The 20,980-nt window shown below is 49.4% G+C and overlaps 1 protein-coding gene across 1 annotated transcript; it reads left to right on the top strand.

Moving 5' to 3' along the window:
* Positions 1 to 239: 239 nt before the first annotated feature.
* Positions 240 to 20,709, top strand: fhod1 (formin homology 2 domain containing 1). Its single transcript, XM_029497408.1, has 28 exons — positions 240 to 508; positions 3,702 to 3,808; positions 4,546 to 4,610; positions 12,028 to 12,095; positions 12,184 to 12,289; positions 12,501 to 12,595; positions 12,731 to 12,842; positions 12,933 to 13,027; positions 13,107 to 13,250; positions 13,325 to 13,701; positions 13,917 to 14,021; positions 14,161 to 14,223; positions 14,475 to 14,501; positions 14,902 to 14,952; positions 15,276 to 15,439; positions 15,514 to 15,564; positions 15,638 to 15,754; positions 15,836 to 15,993; positions 16,532 to 17,068; positions 17,157 to 17,312; positions 17,400 to 17,582; positions 17,787 to 17,906; positions 18,120 to 18,281; positions 18,370 to 18,560; positions 18,762 to 18,954; positions 19,094 to 19,271; positions 19,505 to 19,681; positions 20,212 to 20,709. Exons 1-28 carry the CDS (start codon positions 344 to 346, stop codon positions 20,289 to 20,291), a joined length of 4,047 nt encoding a protein of 1,348 aa, XP_029353268.1. The 5' UTR covers positions 240 to 343; the 3' UTR covers positions 20,292 to 20,709.
* Positions 20,710 to 20,980: the final 271 nt, after the last annotated feature.

Genomic DNA, 20,980 nt, shown 5'->3' on the forward strand with positions numbered 1-20,980 from the left:
GGACTCGGTCTCTGTACTCTGTGTGTTTTTTTCAGACCGGTTTCACACCGCTTCATGACGTCATGCTCCGTGTGTTTACATGCGGGAATTGCATGACGTCACTGTCGGACAATGCGCGGATGTTGCCTTAAAAAAATAAAGGTCAGGATGACGCCTTTGTTTTTGGGTCATTTTTAAAAATGAATGAGATAGGGTTTATTTTGAAAGGGCCCACCGGATGTGTGCGCTGTCCTCCGGAAGCTTCACAGTCCGGACCGGATCAGTTAAAGTCCGCCGAGCAGTCCGGACCTCCGCAGATTCTCTGAAGCGTTCTCCGCCGCACCTGGTCCGGGGTCCGTCGGCCATGGCCTCCGTCCTCTGCCGGGTCCAGTTCCTGGAGGACTCCGACCCCTTCATCTGCACCAACTTCCCCGAACCCCGCAGACCGCCGACGGTCGACCTGGAGGAGAACCTGCCGCTCAGCGAGCAGATCGCCGCGATACACAAGCTGCTGGAGGCGCCGCTGAAGGTGGGTCAGATCCGAACCACCTGCCGGACCTGAAGCTCTGTAAAATGTCTCCCATGACAGAAACTGTTCAACTCCGTTCAAGGTTGAAACCGAAAAAGTCCGATTTCGCGGATCCAGGTCCGAACGGTGACAAATTCAGGACATTTAAAATTGAACTAAAAATGAAAGCAGTTCATGATGCAGGTTTCTGCTTTTTTAAACTTTACAAAGGGAAAGTTAATCAAAGTTCAAACAGAAAGAGAGCAGCCAGTCCGGATCAGGTCTGTGTGGAGCCGGAACCCGGGCTCTGGGTCAGTAGGTGGACCTGGACCCGGACCTGGTCCCAGACCCAGACCCAGACCCGGACCTGAACCTAGACCTATACCTAGACCTGGTCCCAGACCCAGACCCGGACCCGGACCTAGACCTAGACCTGGACCTGGTCCCAGACCCAGACCCGGACCTGAACCTAGACCTAAACTTAGACCTGGACCTAGACCCGGACCTGGAGCTGGACCTGGTCCCAGACCCAGACCCGGACCTGAACCTAGACCTAGACCTAAACTTAGACCTGGACCTAGACCCGGACCTGGTCCCAGACCAGAACCTGGTCCTGGACCATGTCATCTGTTTGCCTGTGGTCATTAGCTGCGTTCACGGACATCCCATTAATCTGTGCTCTTTCTTCATCCTTCCGTCTTGTGTCATTGAATGTTAGCATGCTAAAGGCTAATTAACTACCTGAGGGTCAACATGGAGAACGTCCTAACGTTTGCATTTAGGTCAGTGTGCAGGGTTACGACCTGGACCTGGTCCCAGACCTGGACCCGGACCTCACCATACACCAGTAGCCTAACATTTGTCTCTTCAAATTATACATCACGTTGAAGACCTGGATTAAGGAGGACTTGGATCAAAGAGGACCTGGATTAAGGAGGACTTGGATCAGTGGTGAACTGAACTAACGCTCCAGGTGCCTTTGTGACTGCTCAGTATGTTTCTGTTTCAGCTGTGGCACAGAGTTTCCCAAACAGGAAGTGAGAGCAGCTCCATGCTCCTCAGTCGGAGTCCACAGGAAGTGACACATGTTGACAGAGTGTGTGTTTGGACTAAACTGAAGGAAGATGAGCAGGTCATGATTCAGTGATCCTTGCCTGAACACGCCATCAGCCTCGTTCAGTTTTCTCTCCACACGGAGCCAACTGAGAGGCGTTCAGGGTCCTGCTGGAATCTGCAGGATCAGATAAAGACCAGGGAGTGCCATCTCATCAGATTACATTGCACAGATCCCTAATTGTTCCCATCATGCCCTGGGGCTGGACCTCCAGGACGTGTCCCCGTCAGAGTCAGATGTGATATGATCAGACACGACACGACTCATTCTTCCACTCTGGTCCTCCTCTTCCTCGCTGAGCAGGAAGAACTTACTGAGTCGATAAGTGAACAGGAAGCAGCTCAGAGACGAGCTGTCAGCTGGAGTTCATCTCAGAGTTTGGACAAAATATCAGCATTTGAACAGAGACGCAGGAGGTGGGGGGGCTTAACTCTATCTATAGAAGATGAACCCCTTTCAGTCCTGGACTGGACCTGTTGTTCCACATGATCCAGACACCCACCGGACCTGAATCCTCCATGATCTGAGTCTAATGAGGACAAAGAAACATCAGCATGTTCGTACCTCAGTGATGTCACAGTGACAGGCAGCATGTTACCCTCCTCACCCTCCTCAGAGGCCCAGAGTGAAGCCTGACGTGCAGAAATGAAGCCATCTATGATGGACCTCTATAGACTGGATCCAGAAACTAGGAACATCAGGGATTCTGTAGGTTTGGGAGGTCTGGATAGATCCTGAAACCAGTTCAAGGCCAAACAGGGTTTTAAAAATCTTGAATGTTTTTTTTTCTTCCCTGTTGGAACCAGGACCAGGACCAGGTCCTGGTCCTTAACTGGACTCAGATTGACACTGACTGTCTCTGTGGTGATTTCATGCATATATGAGATATATGGACTATCTTTAGGGAAGACCAGGACCGGAGGGTTAGGGGTTCCATTTAGTAACAACCAGGAACCTGAGTTCAGAACATGGAGGTGATGTGAGATCATGAGTTGGTTGTCTTCCACAATACACACGCACAGCTGAAAGAATTTGACTCTGCAGATTCAGGGACTCTAACTCACTATCAGCGCTGATTGTTTTTCTGGTTTCCAGTTTCATACCTGACTATGACTCAGAGATCTGACAGGCTCCGCCCACTGGGCGCAGCACACTGCTATAAATAGACAGGAAGCATTTAGATCTGAACTTTTTGGTGGAGGGAAAAGTTTATCTGTGTCCTGCTGCAGCAATCACATATTCCAGCAGTACCACAGATGAAATAATGTGAAGACGACCTGAAGGCCAAACATCAGACTTGATGTTCAATCAGCAGTTGCTCAAACATCAGAATAAACTTTGTGTTGTCTTTAAAGCGAACAGACTCTTTATTCACTGAGGCTGATTCTGAGTACACGGAGGCATTTTTTTTTAAATGAAAAAAACAAAGGGCGGAACAAACAGAAAAGTCTGAATGTGACTCTAAAGGGTTAAAGACTCCATGAAGTCGTAATTAAATCGACGGATCTGAATTAGAGATTTACACTGAAACCAGTTCAACTGCAGTCTGTGATCTGAACACCAAACAAACAGCCGTCTTATCAAAGCTCATTGGACAGAAACATGGAGAAAAAGTGACACGCCATGATACCAGATTCACACATGAGCAGGAAACATCAGCCTCACTGCGACATCACGTCCTGATTCAGCTGCTGGTGATTAGACAGATTGACTCTGTGGAAACAGATACAGAATCAGGCGTTTTGCTTCAGCCGCAGGTCAACCTGTAACTGAGCATCATGTGATCACTGATGACCAATCATTGTCTTTATCTACTGACCTTTGACCGTGAACGTGTAAAACCTGGAGCTCATTCTCAGCATGAAAATGGGTTCATGTCTTGGAACAAAGTTTTTCTGCTCCTGTTTTGTTGTACTGAGAATTGTGTATTTCATTGTGCGACTCGTTATGAGGCAGCAGAGATGTTCAGGTTCAGATTTGGTGCGTTAAAGCTAAATGAGCAGATGATTCCAGGAGTCAATGATGCTGATCCATCCTGAAGAGTTTTTCTGTGCTCAGAGTTTTGTCCCTGAATGATAACCTCTCTCTCTGCCCCCCCAGTTGGAGGAGTGCACTCTTCAGCTGTCTCCTAATGGAAACTACCTGGACCTGGACTCTTCTCTGATCGAGCAGAAGGACGAGCTGGAGAGTTTCTACGAAGATGTGGCGTAAGGACATCAGTTTACTCCTCTTTACATCATCGCTTTCTGGAAGTGACATCAGTAAAGGTCACTTCCAGGAAGTTCCACAGCTGAATCACAGTTGGATAAGAGCACACACAACAGTCTTTGTCAGAGGCAACTGTTAATGTTTGTTTGTGTGTGTCTGTGTCACTGTGTATAAACGACAGTGCAGAGCAGAATCTGCTGAGTCAGCGCAGCAGATTCATGTTCATCACTTTTTACTTGAAACGGGTTAAATTTTTGGATGTGAGTCGTCAAGAACAACTTCGATAATAACACATTTAATCCTTCGTGTGTGTGTGTGTGTGTGTGTGTGTGTGTGTGAGATTGTTCCTTATTTTAGCCATTACACAAACACTGTTCTCCTCTTTCCTTGTTTTTCTTCCCTCTTTCCTTCCTCCCCCCTTCCCCCTCCCTCTCCTGCCCCCCCCATTCTTTCCATACCTCCATGCTGTCGTTCTTTCCAGACTCCACCACAGTCTGTTTATGAAGGTTTATGTGGAAACTGAGCAGCTCAGGATCAGATGAGGATGATGATGAAGAGTTTATATGTGAATTCACATTAATAGACTGTCAGTCAGAAGGAGGAAGCTCTGGACTGGACCTTGAGCTGGTCTCTGGGGAGCCACATGTTGCAGCTCCCCTGAGGCCTGGTGGTTTTGCTGCCTGTTCCCAGTCTCTGTTTTCCCCTTCTGGTCTGACTGAGTCTGGTTTTTCCACAGAAAGGGGAAGAAGCCAATCCTGATCCTGAGGACTCAGCTCTCGGTCCGGGTTCACTCCATCCTCGGTAATTATCTGCTGCTCCTGCTCTGATGAGTCAGGGGAAACTCTTTCTGTCTATCCACACTTTCACCGCAGTGACGTGTCCCCTGTCAGCTGGAGGGACGGGGGGTGGGGGGCACTCTCACATCATGAATCTGGTTTTGACTCTCAGAGATCCGGTTCCTTTCAGGTCTTATCAGACTTTAAAGGACTCCAACTAGCTGCGGGAAAGTTTTCTTTGAAATTCCGGTGGTGATGTCCCAAGGCATGATGGGACAGGCAGTCTCTGATGGACAGACCCAGCTGGACAAAGACCAGGTCTAGACTGAAGTGGGTCAAAAACCTGGCCCTGTAAAATAAACTCACATAGACTCAGTTGAAATAACACACAGAGACACAGGTTTGGTGTCAGTGACAGAACTAGACAGACACACTCAGTCAGAAATCTGAGGCTTGTTTACTGTTCAACACAATAGACACACACACCCACACACAAAGACACCACCTCGCACTGCGGTTCAGCAGCTCCTTCACAATAAGAGTGGAGTCAGTTTAGTCGTCTTGTCTCATTTAAAGCAGTGTGAATGCGGAGACATCTGGATGATCACATCATAGTAACAACAGGTGACTGCAGAGTGTGCCCTCAGTGACCCTGAGGGACCTCACCCAGCTGAACCTGGCTCTTGGACTGAAACAGGACTGATAGGATCTGAATCCAGAACGAGTCCAGACCTGCTCCGGTTCCATCCTGGTCATCGGTGGAAAGACCTGACCCTGGGGCTCGACCTCAGAGTCACCGTCCCTTGGAGAGCCAGTGTAATCCCAGACCCCCCCCCACCGACCTCCTCCCACTCTTGTTGGCATGGCCCCTCCCTTCCTGGAGGGGATTTCCCAGCATGCTTCCTTCAAGGCTTAGCTTTGGCTCCCCCGTTCTTCTTTGAACTAAAATTGACTCCTTCGTTGAAACCACCTTCAGACAGTTTGAGTCTTTTACACTCAAACTCTTCTTTGTTGGTGTCCTGGATCAGTCAGTCAGTGATGATGCATTCAGGGACCCTCTGTCTGTGTGTGTGTGTGTGTGTGTGTCCGTGTCCGTGTGTGTGTGTGTGTCCGTGTCCGTGTGTGTGTGCGTCCATCCGTCCGTCCGTCCAGGAACTGAACTCACATCCTGACACGACCCCACAATGAGACACTAAACTACTTTTTCCTGTCAGGAACAATGTCACTGAAACTGTGTGTGTGTGTGTGTGTGTGTGTGTGTGTGTGTGTGTGTGATGCAGGCACTGACAGCGGCTTTAATCAGCCTCTGACTGTGTTTCCTTCCGTGTTTTGTTGTGAGTCACTTGCTGTTCAGACTCAGCAGGACGTGAACATTCGGCCTCTTTGGTCTTGTGGGTTTGATTCCTGCTCCTTGAGCAAAGTGTCAGTGTGCTTCTTGCTGGTTTGTAGCAGGTTGTTGTGTTGTTAGTGTTTGCAGGATGAGTACAGATCAAACAAATTTTCCACCACAGCAAACTAACAGGAAGTTGTTTAGCCCTGAGGCATCTGTTGGTCCTTGGCTCTGACAGGAATGCAAACAAAACATGATGACTGACCAAAGGCTAACATCCGGTTTTGTGCTGACCAGCTCTGTTTGAGAAGCAGTGAATTCTGGGAGGCTCTTGCCAGATGCATCAAATACCTTCATTTGAATTTGTAAGTGATTCTTTAAGTAGAAGACTTAGATAAGGAGGAACTCTGAAACAGTTTGATCAGTTAATCTGTTACAGAAAAGACCTCAGTGACTGAGGTGAGGACAGAAGAGCCTGCTCTCAGTTTAATGTTAGGAAAGTTATGTGTTCAAGGACGGACAGTAAATTTAGCTGCTTGGACTTTGGAGGACGGTGATCACTGGGTGATGGGACACGTCTGTTTAACTTTAGTTTCTTCTTCAAAAAGATGCTAAGAGCTGTGAATTTCAGCCAATCACCATTCAGATCTGCAAAAAAAGGCTCAACCAGCTTTTATTAGTTGATTTTCCTGTAATACCAACAACAGCAACAGTAACAACAACAACGTGTTTTTTTTTTTTTTCTAATTTTGGTCAAAAACAGCTGAGTTGAGATGGAAACGTATATTCTGTTCCTAAACAACGGCACTGAACATCGTCTTCATCCCAGAGTCGTCCGGAGAACCAGATCAAGTTGTTCTGAAACTGAAAGCCATCGTCAATCCAGCTCCTCTCAAAGAACCAGGACTTAATGAAAAACATATTCAGGAGCTGCTACCTTCTCAAAACTACAATCCTAACTTCCATCCCTCCAGATCAGCACGGTGGGTCTGAAGTGTTCTCTAGTTTTTCCTCCAGAGTCAAACTCAACCAGCTACAGAGGCACCAACAGGAAATACCACACTGAGTTTATCTGGGTCCTGTTTCAGCAGCATAAACAGAGAGAGCCGTCCCTCTGTCCCTGCTGACATTCAGAAAGTTTATGAACCATCACAACATGTCGGGTCTGTGACATCTCCCTTCAGTCTGAGCTGCTGATTTAAACCTCCAGTTTGTAGTTTGCCTGTCGGCCATCTTATTTTTGACATGAGAAGGGTTTTCAGGGTTTGACGTCGCTGCTGTGCAGACACCTGGATCCAGTGAGACTCAGATCCTGAACTAGGAACCCACGATTGCCCTCAGAGCTTTTATTCCTCCAGATGGTTCTTCCCGTTTCCTCCTTAAACTGCAGAATCAGTTGGTCTATTCAATCTGACTTCAGTGATAAATTGAACCAAGTTAGTTCAGATCTGGATCAGTCTGATTCTGACCGGAGCTGATTCTTCACCATTACTGCTCCAAAGAATGAGCAGAACTCCTGATCAGATAAAGATAGAAACTTCAGATCAGCTTTAGAACGACCCAAACACACGAGAGGAACTTTGTGTTCAACTTTTCTTTCTTTCTTTTTTTATGAAAAAATAAAACCAACAGAAATCGGTGCGTTGTCCACTGAGGGAAGTGGACCTGACTCTGAAGATGCTTTTCTTCTTCTGAGCTTCTTGTATGAAAGATGAACTGACTGGTGTTTTCCACAAAGCTTGTTTTAACAGTCTGACTGGGCCTGAATGCATCACTGACCTTCAGCCGGAGTGGGAGTCAAGTCGGAGGAATTTCACACACTCTCAGCTGGCGTGTGTTGGCATCATAAAACAGTTATAGCTCTTCATAATCCAGGGACGTTCCCTTCTCCTGATTCAGCTGGTGGAAGGAGGTTGGTTGGCAGCCATCTTGGGTCCAAATTTGTGGATGAGTCATGTTGTTTTCTGAAAGGAAATGCTGACCGACAGACAGAGAGGAGGCACGCCCCGTCTCCAGCCTGGATCATCCTCCTGAGCGCTGAAGACTGGATGGTGGCGCCTGATGAGAGAAGTCAGCAGTTATTTAAGGTTTCCCACAATCCCTTTCATCCATCAGTTCAGGTCATGGTTGCACCAGCTGAGGTCACAGTCAACAAATACAGCCGCAGCATCCCAGTCCTCAGGTTTGCTGTTAAACCATCAGGACAAAGGGCCCCCATCACAGTCCCTGTCCCCAGGGGGTAGACCCTGCACCACCCTCAGTACAAACTCAGACAGAGGCATCACAGGAAATGAAGTGACAATGAGCAGCACTGGTCTTCTGAGTCTTGGCTCCAATGTTTTGGAGATTCCAGTCTGGGACTTTGGACCTGGTCCCTGTATGTGGTTTGGTCCTTGGCCCAGTGTGATGTGTCGTCTTGTTGTTGATCAGTTTTTCACTTGTTTGTAAGTCGATATTGAGTTTGAGTGTTTGTGGAGCAGCAGGCTGCTGTTTATCTGGTTGATGGTCCATTGTGGTGAAGTGGACTGGGTCCAGTTGGTCTGCAGCTGCAGCCCAGTTGGACTCTAACAGGAAGAGGAACCAGGTCCAGTTTCGTCCCAGACTCTCTTCCAGCTGATCTTACTGCCCCCTGGAGGGCCAACTGATGATTACAGATCAGGTCGTTCAGATGGATGGAATTTTCTGAACTAACAAAGTGATTGAAAACAAGTAACTCAGAATTAAAGTCACATGTTGCTGGTAGTTGTGGTTATTTTTCGTCTGTCTGTTTTTCTGTGAGAAAACCGATTTTAACTGCAGAAAGGACGTTTCATTTCCGTCTATCTTTCATTTTGGATTTTTAAACACATTGACTTGGATCTTTGATCAACAGACCTGAGTCAGACAGACCAAAGACTGAACCAACACAACTGTTTCTCTGGAGCTGTGGGGAGTTTGAATATCGTATAATAACATCCGTCCATCCATCCATCTTCTACCGCTTATCTGTTTCTGGGTCATGGGGGGTTGTGGAGCCAATTCCAGCTCACTCTGTGTGATGGTGGGGTCACCCTGGACAGGTCTCCAGTCCATCACAGGGCATAATAACATTTGACATTTAAATTTATTGAATATGTCAGAAACGAGAGGAAACATGAGCTCAGAAAAGAAAAGCAGCAAACAATGAGGTCTCACCTCATCCACACACTGTCCAGATGTCAGTGAACGCACCACAAGTCTCAGGTTTCAGTTGATTCTCTTTGGCTGACCTTTAGCCTCCAGTCTGTGATTCTGTCTGTTGTCAGTTTGATAATTAACAGACCGACAACTGTTAGCTGACTGTTAGCTTCATCATCATTTCCTGTCTGACGTCAGCTGATCATTTCTGATCTTTCAAACGTAAACTGATGAAGCTCTGTGAGGAGACAGTGAGTCAGCAGATTCTGAGTACTGAAATCAACATGCAAAACTGAACGTCTCTCTGTCTCAGGTCACATTAAACAGGCATGTTGTTTATTCGAAGGTCGAACTTTCAGAGATTTTGCTTTAAATGATGTATCAAAGGTCTTTTATTTATATATATGATTTAATTCAGCAGCTCCAGAAACTGATCCAAACGTGTAATGATTACAGCTCAGTGTGTTTCTCTGTCTGACACAGAGAGGTCGTCCTGGACCTGGACCCTGCTCAACCATCAGGGGGCGGCTCAGTCGGTTTAAAAAGAAGGCAGATTGTATTGAAGTCTATGGGAAAATGTCCCCCCTCGTTTAGTAAACGTTTTCCTGATGAATTTCTGGTCTTAGTCTGAAATACAACATGATGTTCATTTAGAGGGAGGGGAGGGGAGGGGTTAGGGGGTGGGGCTACTGTGTGACTGATTCTACCACCCAATCAGGAGAGAAAATAGAGCAGGTCAGATCCACCTTCTCCTCCAAAGATGGTTTCCACTAGTTTCAACGTGACTTTGATTTTTGGACCCAAAGACCAGCAGGTTTGTGGACCAGTGGTCCTGGAGGTCCTGGTGTGTCGTCGACTCAGTGGCTCTTTCAGCTCTGCTGCTCCTCTCTAATCTCCGTCTGTTTGTTGAACTGTCACCAACTCTGCATCTGTTCAGCTATAATTTAGTTTGAGACGCCTCTCATCTGCAGCTCGACAAACACTGAGACTCCAGCAGAGAAGTTTCCAAAGAATGAATCCTGCAGACTTGTGGACAGTTTCCATGACAAACTTGGAGTCTGTGGTTTAAGGTTTCAGAGCAAGGAGCTCAGACTGAGGCCTCGGGGCTCAGAGGAGGATTTAGGTTTTACCAGAGAGCAGCAGAATCAGCTGATCATCAGTCTGTTCTGCAACGTGGAGAAAAGTACCCTCAATGTGAAAGGTCAAAGGTGAACCACAGTGTGACCACACAAAACACTGGATGAGCAGAGATATGACCTGAGAGGAGTGGCGGAAGGATACAACTGTGAGGCGATGGCTCTAGATTTTCTCTGAGAGCAGAGACCTGATCCATTTTTTGTGCTTGTCCTGGACTGTCGTGGTTCCAGCAAACAACCCAGGAAGACCACCCTGAACCAGACCTCCCTCTACCCAGCAGCGACTGTCAGCTCCTCTTCTAAGGTCCCAGATGAATCCACCATCAGGATCAGAGACCGAGGAACGCCCAAAACACGTCCAACTTTCTGCTGAGAATTCAGACCCAACAGCACCTAACAACGGGCTCAGCAATCCCAAAAACCTCCTCCAGACTCCTCTGGACCCCACAGGGACAGGACACAGGTCTAAGTCATCAAGTTTCTCCAGGTCCACAGAGTACATCTAACCTCAAAATCCCATGATCCCCTCATCACTGTAGGCTGTAAAGTCGGCCATATTTGTGAGCCCTGTTGTCTGGTTCTGACTTGGAGCTGCTGGTGAACTAGTGAGGATTTTCTTCATGAGGCCACAGAGTCCCCTGGTCCCAGTCAGTCCAGGTGAAGATTGTCCTTGGAGAAATGTCTCATCCTGCTGAGAAATATCTGTCTGGTCAGTTACCACCCACCTGTAAAACCTCATCATACCGCTGGACTAATTCTGAGGCCTGACTCAGACCCTGATCTGGTTCAGGTCACATTGGTGCACCGTAGAGACCAGGACCAGAGTCGGTGGGTCGTGAGACTGAGGTGAGACCTGGTTCAGGTTCTGAACCAAAGACACTAGCCTCATCAATTTTGCCCTGAATCCTGACACCATACACTGTTGAAGTAGGCATGTTTCCTGCTGCTGCTTTCTGCTGTAGATGTTTCACAATAAGAGCCCATCTGTGAGCCTCTCCATGGTAACAGGGACTGTGTTTTGTTAAGGATGCCCCACAATAAGTTTACCTGAGGTCAAAGCAGGTTCTAGAGGTCAGAGGTCAAGGTGAGATGGAGATGATGTCATCCAGTCTGTTGCCTGGTGAATGTGTCCTGTGGTATTCTGGGATTTTGTTGTTTACAGCCTGAACAGAGCCTCATTCATGTTTCATGTTACCGTGACAACTAAATCCCATGACTTCCTGTTACAGTGTCAGGCTGTGGTTACTGTGTGTGTGCCATTTTCCCTTTAGTATGAGGACAGGAAACATTAGCTTGGGAGTAGACCTGGTCTGTGCTGGACTAAGCTCCCCCTTGTGGTTTGTCTGGAGCTGTTGTTGTGTTGTGTTGTTTTGTTGTCTGGGGGGGTCTAAACCAAACTGTTGAAATAGGTCTCTGAACTGTGAGTCAGGGGTCGCCACCTCTTAGAGAACAAACAGGAAATACTTTCATTCCAGCAATAACCCCCCCCGTTCAGAAAAGAGAATTGAACGTGAATATAAGCATCTCAGTGGTCTGTAAACAATGACAGTTAGTGAACATGGCCACATGGTCTGTGTATGACCATGTGACCATGGCGTTCTGGTCCACCGGCAGAGTCTTCAGACCACAGAACAGTCCGGACTTCAGAGTCTTATTACCAGTCATTGCTTCATGTCCAAGGGTTGAATCATGGGAGTGTCACAAGTAATAAACCAATCAGGGTGCCATCAGAGTGACATCACAGTGGACTGATGTTATTACTGAGCAGTCTGACGCTTCAGATCGTCACTTCCTGTCTCTCCTCTTCTCATTTGTTTCAGAGAAACTGTACAACTCTCAGGGTCCAGAGCTCAGACGGTCTCTGTTCTCCCTCAAACAGCTGTTCCAGGTACACACACACACACACACACACACACACACACACACACACACGCTGTAATACCCTCTGACACTGTGCCCCCCTCCATCCCCCCCAGGATGATAAAGATCTGGTCCCGGAGTTTGTGGCGTCTGAAGGTTTGACATGTTTCATCAAAGTTGGAGCCGAGGCCGACCACAACTACCAGAACTACATCCTGAGAGGTGAGCCCCCCCCCAGCAGGACAGACAGGGAGGGGAAAGGGAGGTGAAAGGGAGGTGTGGTGAGAACAGGTTTGAGGTCATGTGACCCTGTTCAGCTCAGGACCAGCTCAATGATTTGTTCTCTGGAGATGCTGTCCCTCTCTGTCTCTCTGTCGGTCTGTCTGTCTCTGACTTCATGTCTGTCTGTTCCTTCCTTCCTGTCGGTCCTCAGCTCTTAGTCAGATCATGCTGTTTGTGGACGGGATGAACGGGGTGATAAACCACAATGAGACAGTACAGTGGCTCTACACACTGACAGGAAGTCTGGTGAGTTTTATTCTGAAAAACACCAAGACTTGAAACAATGGCTGAAGCTGTACAGATAAAATCTACTGGGACAACTCAGACAGGAAGTCATGTGACAATCGCCTGTACTCACCCTGACTCTGTTTGTCTCCTAAGTCCCGTCTGGTGGTGAAAACATCTCTGAAGCTGCTCATCGTCTTTGTGGAGTATTCAGAGTCCAACGGTCCACGAGTCATCGACGCCGTCAACGCCGTGGACAGTCAGAGAGGTACAACAACACAACACAACACAAAACAAATAAACCTGCTTGCGGTTGGGGGAAATTGCGGAGTTCAGAGGATGTTTGTGTGCGCTGTAGGTGTGAAGGCTTGGAGTTATCTGATGGAAGTCCTGGAGGAGAGAAATGGCTCCGACACAGAGCTGCTCATTTTCGCCATGACACTCATCAACAAGGTAAACAAAATCATCAAGTGCTCCAAAAGGTAAAAAAATGTCGGTGATGATGGTCATCTATCTGTGTGTTGTGTGTCAGACTCTGGCGGTCCTCCCAGACCAGGACTCGTTCTACGATGTGACGGACAGTCTGGAGCAGCTGGGGATGGAGACAATCATCCACAAACACATGAACAACAAGGCGACAGAGATGGACCTGAGGGCCCAGTTCACCATCTACGAGGTCCGCAAAAACTCACTCAGTTACACCCACAGAAGTCTGATGTCTCACTCTATTGTGTGTCTCTGTGTGTGCAGAGAGCTCTCCGGTATGAAGACGGTGAGGTCGATGACTCGTACCCTCAGCTGCGTAAAGAGCGACGGAAAATAGTCGCCGATCAGGAGGGTCGATCTCGCCGGCGTTCGTCCAATCAGAACCTTCCGGACCTCCTCTCCTCCTCTGCAGGCTCCTCCCCCTCCACCTCCCCCACTCCCCCCACTGCCAACAGCCCCCTCTCCCCTGCCATCTCCTCAACATCCTCCACCCCACCGGCGGGGCTCAGTAGGGCCTCCTCTCCATTGACCTCTGACCCCAGCAGCCCTGCTCTTAGTCCGTCCTGTTCTCCCTTGCCCCCCCCGACACCCCACAACGGTACCATGACGACGGACCAGGACACAAAGACGCCGTCCAGTCCGTAAGTTACAGACTTCTCACCAGGACCATCTGTGTCAGCCCCCCCCCTCCCCTTTCCACCCCTGCAGAGTCCTGGACTAGGATCTGATTCCTGGATCCTGGTCTCTTGCAGCCCTGCCTCTCCTCTCTCAGTTCTGGGTTCTGGTTCTGGTTCTTGGTGTTGGGTCTCTTTCTGATGTGGTGTTTCTGCCCCCCCTACCCTCAACCCCCTCCCAGCAGTCGGTCTTTCCTCAGTCATCACATGTCGGCTCTGGGTCTGAACAGGAAGTCCAGACTCTTCTCCAAAACCAGCTCCATCTCTGAGGAGACAACAGCCCCCAGGTCTGTAGACCAGAGACCAGATCAGACTGCGTCAGACCTCCGACCTCAGACCAGATCAGACCTGACACTCTTCTGCCTCAGTTTTCATCCCAGTTGCAGTTTAACCTGTGTCTCTCTGTGTGTCTCTCTGTATGTATAGCTCCTCAGATGTGTCCCTCCAGATGTCTGATCAGTCCAACAAGACAGAGAATAAAACCTTCAGGTAAGAGAAACTCCAGATCTGTGATGTCATGAGATATGTGGTAACCTTGGTGACGAAGCCATGGTAAGCAGGATGCTGCAGAGGACCCTCAGTGTTTGAGGATGCTTCTGTCCCTCTGCCTGCCTGTCTGTCTGTCCGTCCCTCTGCCTTTCCCTCCACCTGACTTTCTGTCTGTCTGTCTCTCTCTACGAGGTTTAGTCTGTTGCTCTAATCTCTCTCTCTCTTTCTTCCTTTCCTCGCCCTCCCCTCAGCTCAGGGGAGGTTGACTGGCCTGTCTGGTGAGTACACGTCTCCCTTGTGTGTGTGTGTGTGTGTGTGTGTGTGTGTGTTTGTGTTGGTCAGGTGTAAAATACACAAACTCTTGCTGACATGAAAAAAAGAGGACATTTTCATTTGTACATCGTTGGGGGACATTCTGTCCATCCAGGAAGATCATGGAGAGTCTTCATCATCTCAGCTGTGATCCAGATCACTAAAGTCCTGGTCCCAGTTCTGTAGTGTGTGTGGAGGAAGATGAACTCCAATTTAGTGTGCTGTTACCATGGTGACTGGTTAAGGAGGGACAGTGATCATCCTCCTGTCCCTAATAGGCTGATGACACCAGGTCCTCAGTGCAGGGTGTGTGTGTGTGTGTGTGTGTGTGTGTGTGTTGCTCAGCTCTGTGTTGTGTCTCTGCAGCCCTGATGACTGTAGTGTAAATCAGGACAAGCCGGTTCTGAAGAGGTTTGAGTAAGTACTGCTGCCGCCCCACTGCATGCTGGGAGCTGGAGGCTTTGTGTGTGTGTGTGTGTGTGTGTGTGTGTGTGTGTGTGTGTGTGTGTGTGTGTGTGTGTGTGTGTGTGTGTGTGTGTGTGTGTGTGTGTTGGCGGTGGCGGGGCTGAAAGGATCTGGTCCTGGTTCAATAATCGGTAGCTGGTTTGGTTTTGCAGTGAAGAATGAAAATCAATTGGGTCATTTTTATTATTGTTTGTTTTGATCTGAAGTGATTTGAATGTTTAGGTTTTACTCTGATGTCACTTCCTGTCACGTCTCATATGTCCCCTCCCCCACAGAGGCACCTTCCTGCGCAGCCTGGCAGCAACACAGTGGGAGAAGAGAAGAAGTAAACAGCTCAGCCAGTCCAGGCTGTCCTCCTCTGATGACATCATAACCCCAAGCCCACAGCCAGCAGTGGAGGAGGGCGGGGTCATCCCAGCTACAGAGCCACCGTGTCACGGTAAAAAGGTCACATCAGGTCGTTGACTCGTTTTCATTGTTAAGACAAAGTCAAACAGAGATTTGTGTTTTCAGGCCCCAGCAGCTGCGACAGCAACGGATGCGCCGACTCCCAGAATGACCCGGGTAAGACTCATTACCCACAATACTCTGCTCTTTGGGACAGTCCTGTTAGGTGTTTACATGTGTGTTTCTGCAGTGGCTTCTGTGCAGCGTCAGTGCAGCACGTTGTCCAACGACAAGAAGTTCCTGCTGGACATGCTCTACTCCAAGACGGCTGCTGACACCACAGAAGAAGAGGGGACCTTCCAGCCCGGTGAGACCTGGTCCTGATCCCGGACTAGATAAACTGTTACAACCTTTGACTTTTGACCTCTGTTCGGTCCCCTCCCCTCAGCTGGTGCAGATCTGAGTCGTCGTGGTCGTGTCCTGGAGCGTCTGTCCAGCTTTGGAGCATGCTCAGTAGAGCCCGAGAGCAGCGCCTCCCGCAGGGCGGAGCTGGAAGGTCTGGAAGGCTCCGCCCAGGCCGCTTTGGCCCGGTTGGCTGAGAAGCAGGTGTGTGTCTGTGTTTGTGTTTGAGTCCTCTGACGTCTTTCCCTAAACCACTAAATGTCATCCAGCAGACGAAGTTTGCTGGACCAGGACCGGGAATACAATCTGATCCGAATCCTCAATCTCTTTACTCAGATTCAGATTCAGACTTCATATAATTTAAGCAGACAGTGCAAAGCACATAGATGAAAATTTACTTTCAGATTTAGTGTCTTGAATTTAAATATTAAAATCTGAATCAAATAAAACAAAAATGAAAGTGCAGTTTGTGATCCATAATCGATCAGAGAATACATTTATGTTTAAATAACATAATTGGAACATGATGTGAGGGAGACCCCTGCTGGACACACACACACACACACACACACACACACACACACACACCTGTTCTATCTAAAAACCATCAGGGGGCGACTCAACTGGCTGTAGTCAGAGCGGCTGACAGGTCTGAGCTGATGTGTGTGAGGATGAAGACAGAGTCTGCGGGGACTCGATCTAAAACGTGTCGGGTCTTTAAATCTGGTCTTTGTCTCATCAGACTCGCCTCCTGCGGCAGCAGAGCAGCATTGACATGGAAAGCCACACCCGCCGCCTGGAGACCACCCAAATGACCCCGCTGGGCCCCGGGGGCTCCGTAGATGCTTGGGACCAGCTGCAGCCGAGCGCCGCTGCCCTGCGCATCAAGGACCTGGACTTCTCTGACCTGCTGGACGAGGAGGACATTGATGTCCTGGACATGGACACCTTTGACGCCTCATCCAGCATCCCTCCTCCTCCCCCTGGGCTAGCTGCTCCTCCTCCCCCCCCGCCTCCTCCTCCTCCACCAGGCGCTCCCCCTCCTCCCCCGCCTGCTCCCCCTCCTCCCCCTTCCTTGGCGGCGGCGGCAGTGGCAGCGATCTCCCAGAAGAAGAAGACAGTGAAGTTGTTCTGGAGGGAGCTCAAGCAGGCGGACAGGCCTCAGAAGTGTCGCTTCGGCCGGGGGACGGTGTGGGCGTCATTGGACAAGGTGGCAGTGGACACAGCCCGGCTGGAACACCTGTTTGAGTCCAAAGCCAAGGAACTCCCTGTCACCAAGGTAACGTCACCTGTTTGAGTGACAGTGGAGGGAAATGTGATGATCTGAGCCCAACAGGTTCATTAACGTCTCTGTGGTTAATGTGCAGAAAGGACCTGAGAACAAGAAGTCTGAGATTCTGGTCCTGGACCCCAAAAGGAGCAATGCCATCAACATCGGCATGACCGTCCTACCGACGGTCCAGGTTATCAAGACCGCCATCCTCAATTTTGACGAATTTGCTATCAGCAAGGAGGGAATTGAGGTAAAGACTTCCTGTCTGCAGAGGTTACTGTCTGTGTAGTCGGGGTAAGACCTGAACCAGAACCTGACCCCCCTCTGTCCTGAGCAGAAGATCCTGACCATGACCCCCACGGAGGAGGAGAAGCAGAGGATCCAGGAAGCTCAGTTGGCCAATCCTGACGTCCCTCTGGGCACAGCGGAGCAGTTCCTCTTCAGCCTGGCCTCCATCAGTGCCCTGACCCCCCGCCTGCAGCTATGGGCCTTCAAACTCAACTACGAGGCCCTGGAGAAGGTAACGCCCCGGCCTCTGACCCCTGCCACATGACCCATAACTGGTCCTGGTCTACAGGGGACCAGGTCCATGTTCATTGTTCCAGATTGAAGACCAGGACCAGGTCTTGGGTCTCTGCTGGTCCAGAACATGTGGGGAGGCTCACTCAGATCATAAAAGTCACTTTAACCTTTGACCTCTGATCTTGACTCTCTGACCCTGCAGGAGATTGCAGAGCCGCTTTTTGACCTGAAGCTGGGCATGGAGCAGCTGGCGTCCAATCAGACCTTCAGGAGGATCCTCGCCACACTGCTCGCCATCGGAAACTTCCTCAACAGCTCCAATGTGAGAACGCCTTCAAACTCTACAGACAAATATTCAAATAGCAGAAAGCAGGAGAGTGGGCGGAGCCAAGGACACTGATGTCACCTGCTCTTCCGTGTTTGGGAGGAGCCAGTTGACCTCAGACTGAAGGACTGAGGGACAGACAGAGATCAAGACCAGATCTGTTTGAAGGGACAACAAGTGTAATCTGGCCCCCTCCTTGTGTCTGTGCAGGCTAAAGGCTTTGAGCTGGGTTACCTGGAGAAGGTGGTGGAGGTGAAGGACACAGTCCACCGTCAGTCTCTGTTACATCACACCTGCAACCTGGTGGTGGAAAATTACCCAGAATCCTCTGATGTGTACTCTGAGATTCCCGCCATCACTCGCTCAGCCAAAGTAAACGTCTCCTGTGTTTTACCTGTTCTCATGTGGGAGGGCGGGCTGTGGGGGCGTCTGACCTGCTGAGTCTCTTGTTGTCCTCCAGGTGGACTTTGAGCTGCTCTCAGAGAACCTGGTGCAGCTGGAGAGACGCTGCAAAGCATCATGGGACAACCTGAAGGTGGTCACCAAACACGAAACTAAAGCGGTGCTGAAGAACAAGATGACGGACTTCCTGAAGGACTGCACCCAGAAAATCATCATCCTGAAGGTCGTCCACAGGAGGGTCATCAACAGGTGACACACAGACAGACGGGCAGAGAGAGAGACAGACAGGTGACACACAGACAGACGGGCAGAGAGAGAGACAGACAGGTGACACACAGACAGACGGGCAGAGAGAGAGATGCACAGGTGACAGTCAGACAGAGAGAGAAAGAGACAGACAGTTGACACACAGACAGACAGACAGATAGTGACAGGTGATGTCCCCTTTAGGTTCCACTCCTTCCTCCTGTTTCTGGGACAGCCATCGTCCTCCGTCAGAGACATCAAGGTCACCAGCTTCTGTCGCATCATCAGTGAGTTCGCTTTGGAATATCGCACAACCAGAGAGCGAGTCCTAACCCTGAAGCGGAAGAGAGCGGCTCATCGGGAGAGAACCAAGACCAGAGGGAAGCTGATCACTGAGGTAATGCAAGTCAGAGGTCAGAGAGAGAACCAGATGTCCACTACAGACTGTCCTTGTGTGACCTGGTCCTCACCGTCCCATCATGCCTCCTGTCCCCTCACTTTTAGTTCATGGCGTCTCTTCTTCCTCTTCCTCTCAGACGGAGAAGTTTTCGGGGGCAGTGTCTCGTCAGGACAGCCCCTCTCCGGTCTCTGTGGCAGTGGAGGCAGAGCCTGGTCAGGAGGAGGAGCATGAAAACATGAAGAACCTTCTGATCAGCACCAACAAAAGTCTGAGTGCCGACCCGAGAGGCCTGAGGCGCTCCAGGGCCGTCCGCAGTAAGTCTCCATGATGGCAAGCCACCATCGCCCTCAGCCTATTGCGCTAAAGGACACACGGTCAGGCCGCCATAAAAATCATCATCCTCAGTCAATCAAGTTCATGTTGAAATCGGTGTCATGACATCATGAGGCAGACTATCACTATCACAGTTTTGTGCAGTGAAGACAGCCTGGATCTGGACTGAGTCAGTATTTTGGTCCTGGTTGATGTTCTGGTGTTCGGTTTGCAGGTCTGGGCAGGGTGAGTCCATCTCAGATGTCTGCAGCCAAAGAAGACGGGGCCGCCTCCCAAAACGATGCCACAGATGAGATCATGGACCGACTGGTCAAATCTGTTACCCAGAATCCATCAGACAGGGCATCCAGCCCCAAGACCCGGAAACGGTCCAGACTCAACAGGAAGTCATGTAAGTACATCGTGTAGGACGGATGAGACCTCAGGACCTCAGCTGCTTCCTGCTGCTCAGGAACAAATCACATCTGTCCTGGTCTTTTTGGTCTTCGCCGGGTTCAGTCTGGTTCAAACACTGTGTTGAGACACAACAGCAGCTCTGTGTCCACAACACATCCTAATCTGTTTTCACTTCCTCACTAAACCGGAGCAGATAAACATCAGACAAATCTGCTGCTGCTGGAGAACACTCTAACCCCACAACCAGAGAAAACCTGAACAGACCAGAACTGGACGACAGATTTCAGGACTTTTCAGTAAAACTGTGGTGTCTGTTCTAGATCGGTTCAACAGTCACATAATGCTAACTCAACGCTAACATGCTAACACAGTGCTAACTGTGCAGACTTAGATTAAACCGTTTTTGTGTGTTTGGGTCCAGAAGGAGACTCAGACCTTAAAGACAAGAAGCCAACGATGGTCCCGATGAAAGAACAACAACTTCCTGTCTGCTAATATTTGTGTGTGTGTGTGTGTGTGTTTTAGTGAGGAGGACTCTGAAGAGCGGTCTCAGTGTGGATGTGGTTCAGGCTCTGGGCCTCAACAAGACAGAAGACAAAGTGTGAGCAGCAACCAGAACCAAGACCAGGTCCAGGTCTTTGAACTCAGTCCTTCATCAACTCAAGCTTGAGGGATGATCAGGTGAAAACATCAAACGCCCCCGTCCTGGACACTCGGGTTTAAAACCTTGACCAGAAGATGGCCCTGCTGTCACCTCCAGCACTCTGGCCTTGAAAGTCCTGGAAGAGTTTGAAAATGAATAAAGGTGAATGTTTGATGTCACAGAGTCACAAACTTGAACTTAATAAAATCACAAACATCACAACTGTGGTACAAAACTGTTGGACACACTTCACCTGTCACAGCTTCACTGTGTGTGTGTGTGTGTGTGTGTGTGTGTGTGTGTGTCGGTTCATCTTCACTTCAGACTGTTTTAACTTGAAGCTTAATTTTGTTTTTAATGAATAAAGTTTCTAAAAAAGAGAAAACAAACATCCCTCTCGTTTATTATTAATATTAATTCACCAGTGTTTCCTTCAGTCCGTCCGCCTGAACAGGACCGGACTCATCGGGCCTGACCCAGTCTCCAGTCCGGACCCGTCCGGTCCGGAGCCTGAATCGGTCGTCAGACCGGCACCGACAGCGCCTGCGGTCGGTCCGTCTCTTTAAACCGGAGCGGGGCGGGTCACATGTCCGGCCCCGGTGTCCCCTCCTCCTGTCGGTGTCGGTATAAAGTCCGGGGGAATGTGGATCC

The sequence above is a fragment of the Echeneis naucrates genome, chromosome 3 (genome assembly GCF_900963305.1).
Source record: "Echeneis naucrates chromosome 3, fEcheNa1.1, whole genome shotgun sequence".
Classification (NCBI taxonomy): Eukaryota; Metazoa; Chordata; class Actinopteri; order Carangiformes; family Echeneidae; genus Echeneis; species Echeneis naucrates.

Excerpts from the sequence above, each read along its gene's own strand:
- fhod1 (XM_029497408.1), top strand. The coding sequence starts at position 344 with ATGGCCTCCGTCCTCTGCCGGGTCCAGTTCCTGGAGGACTCCGACCCC. Across the intron at positions 13,251-13,324 it reads CCCAGTTCACCATCTACGAG|AGAGCTCTCCGGTATGAAGA; the intron begins GTCCGCAAAAAC and ends CTGTGTGTGCAG. Across the intron at positions 18,955-19,093 it reads GAGGGAAGCTGATCACTGAG|ACGGAGAAGTTTTCGGGGGC; the intron begins GTAATGCAAGTC and ends TCTTCCTCTCAG.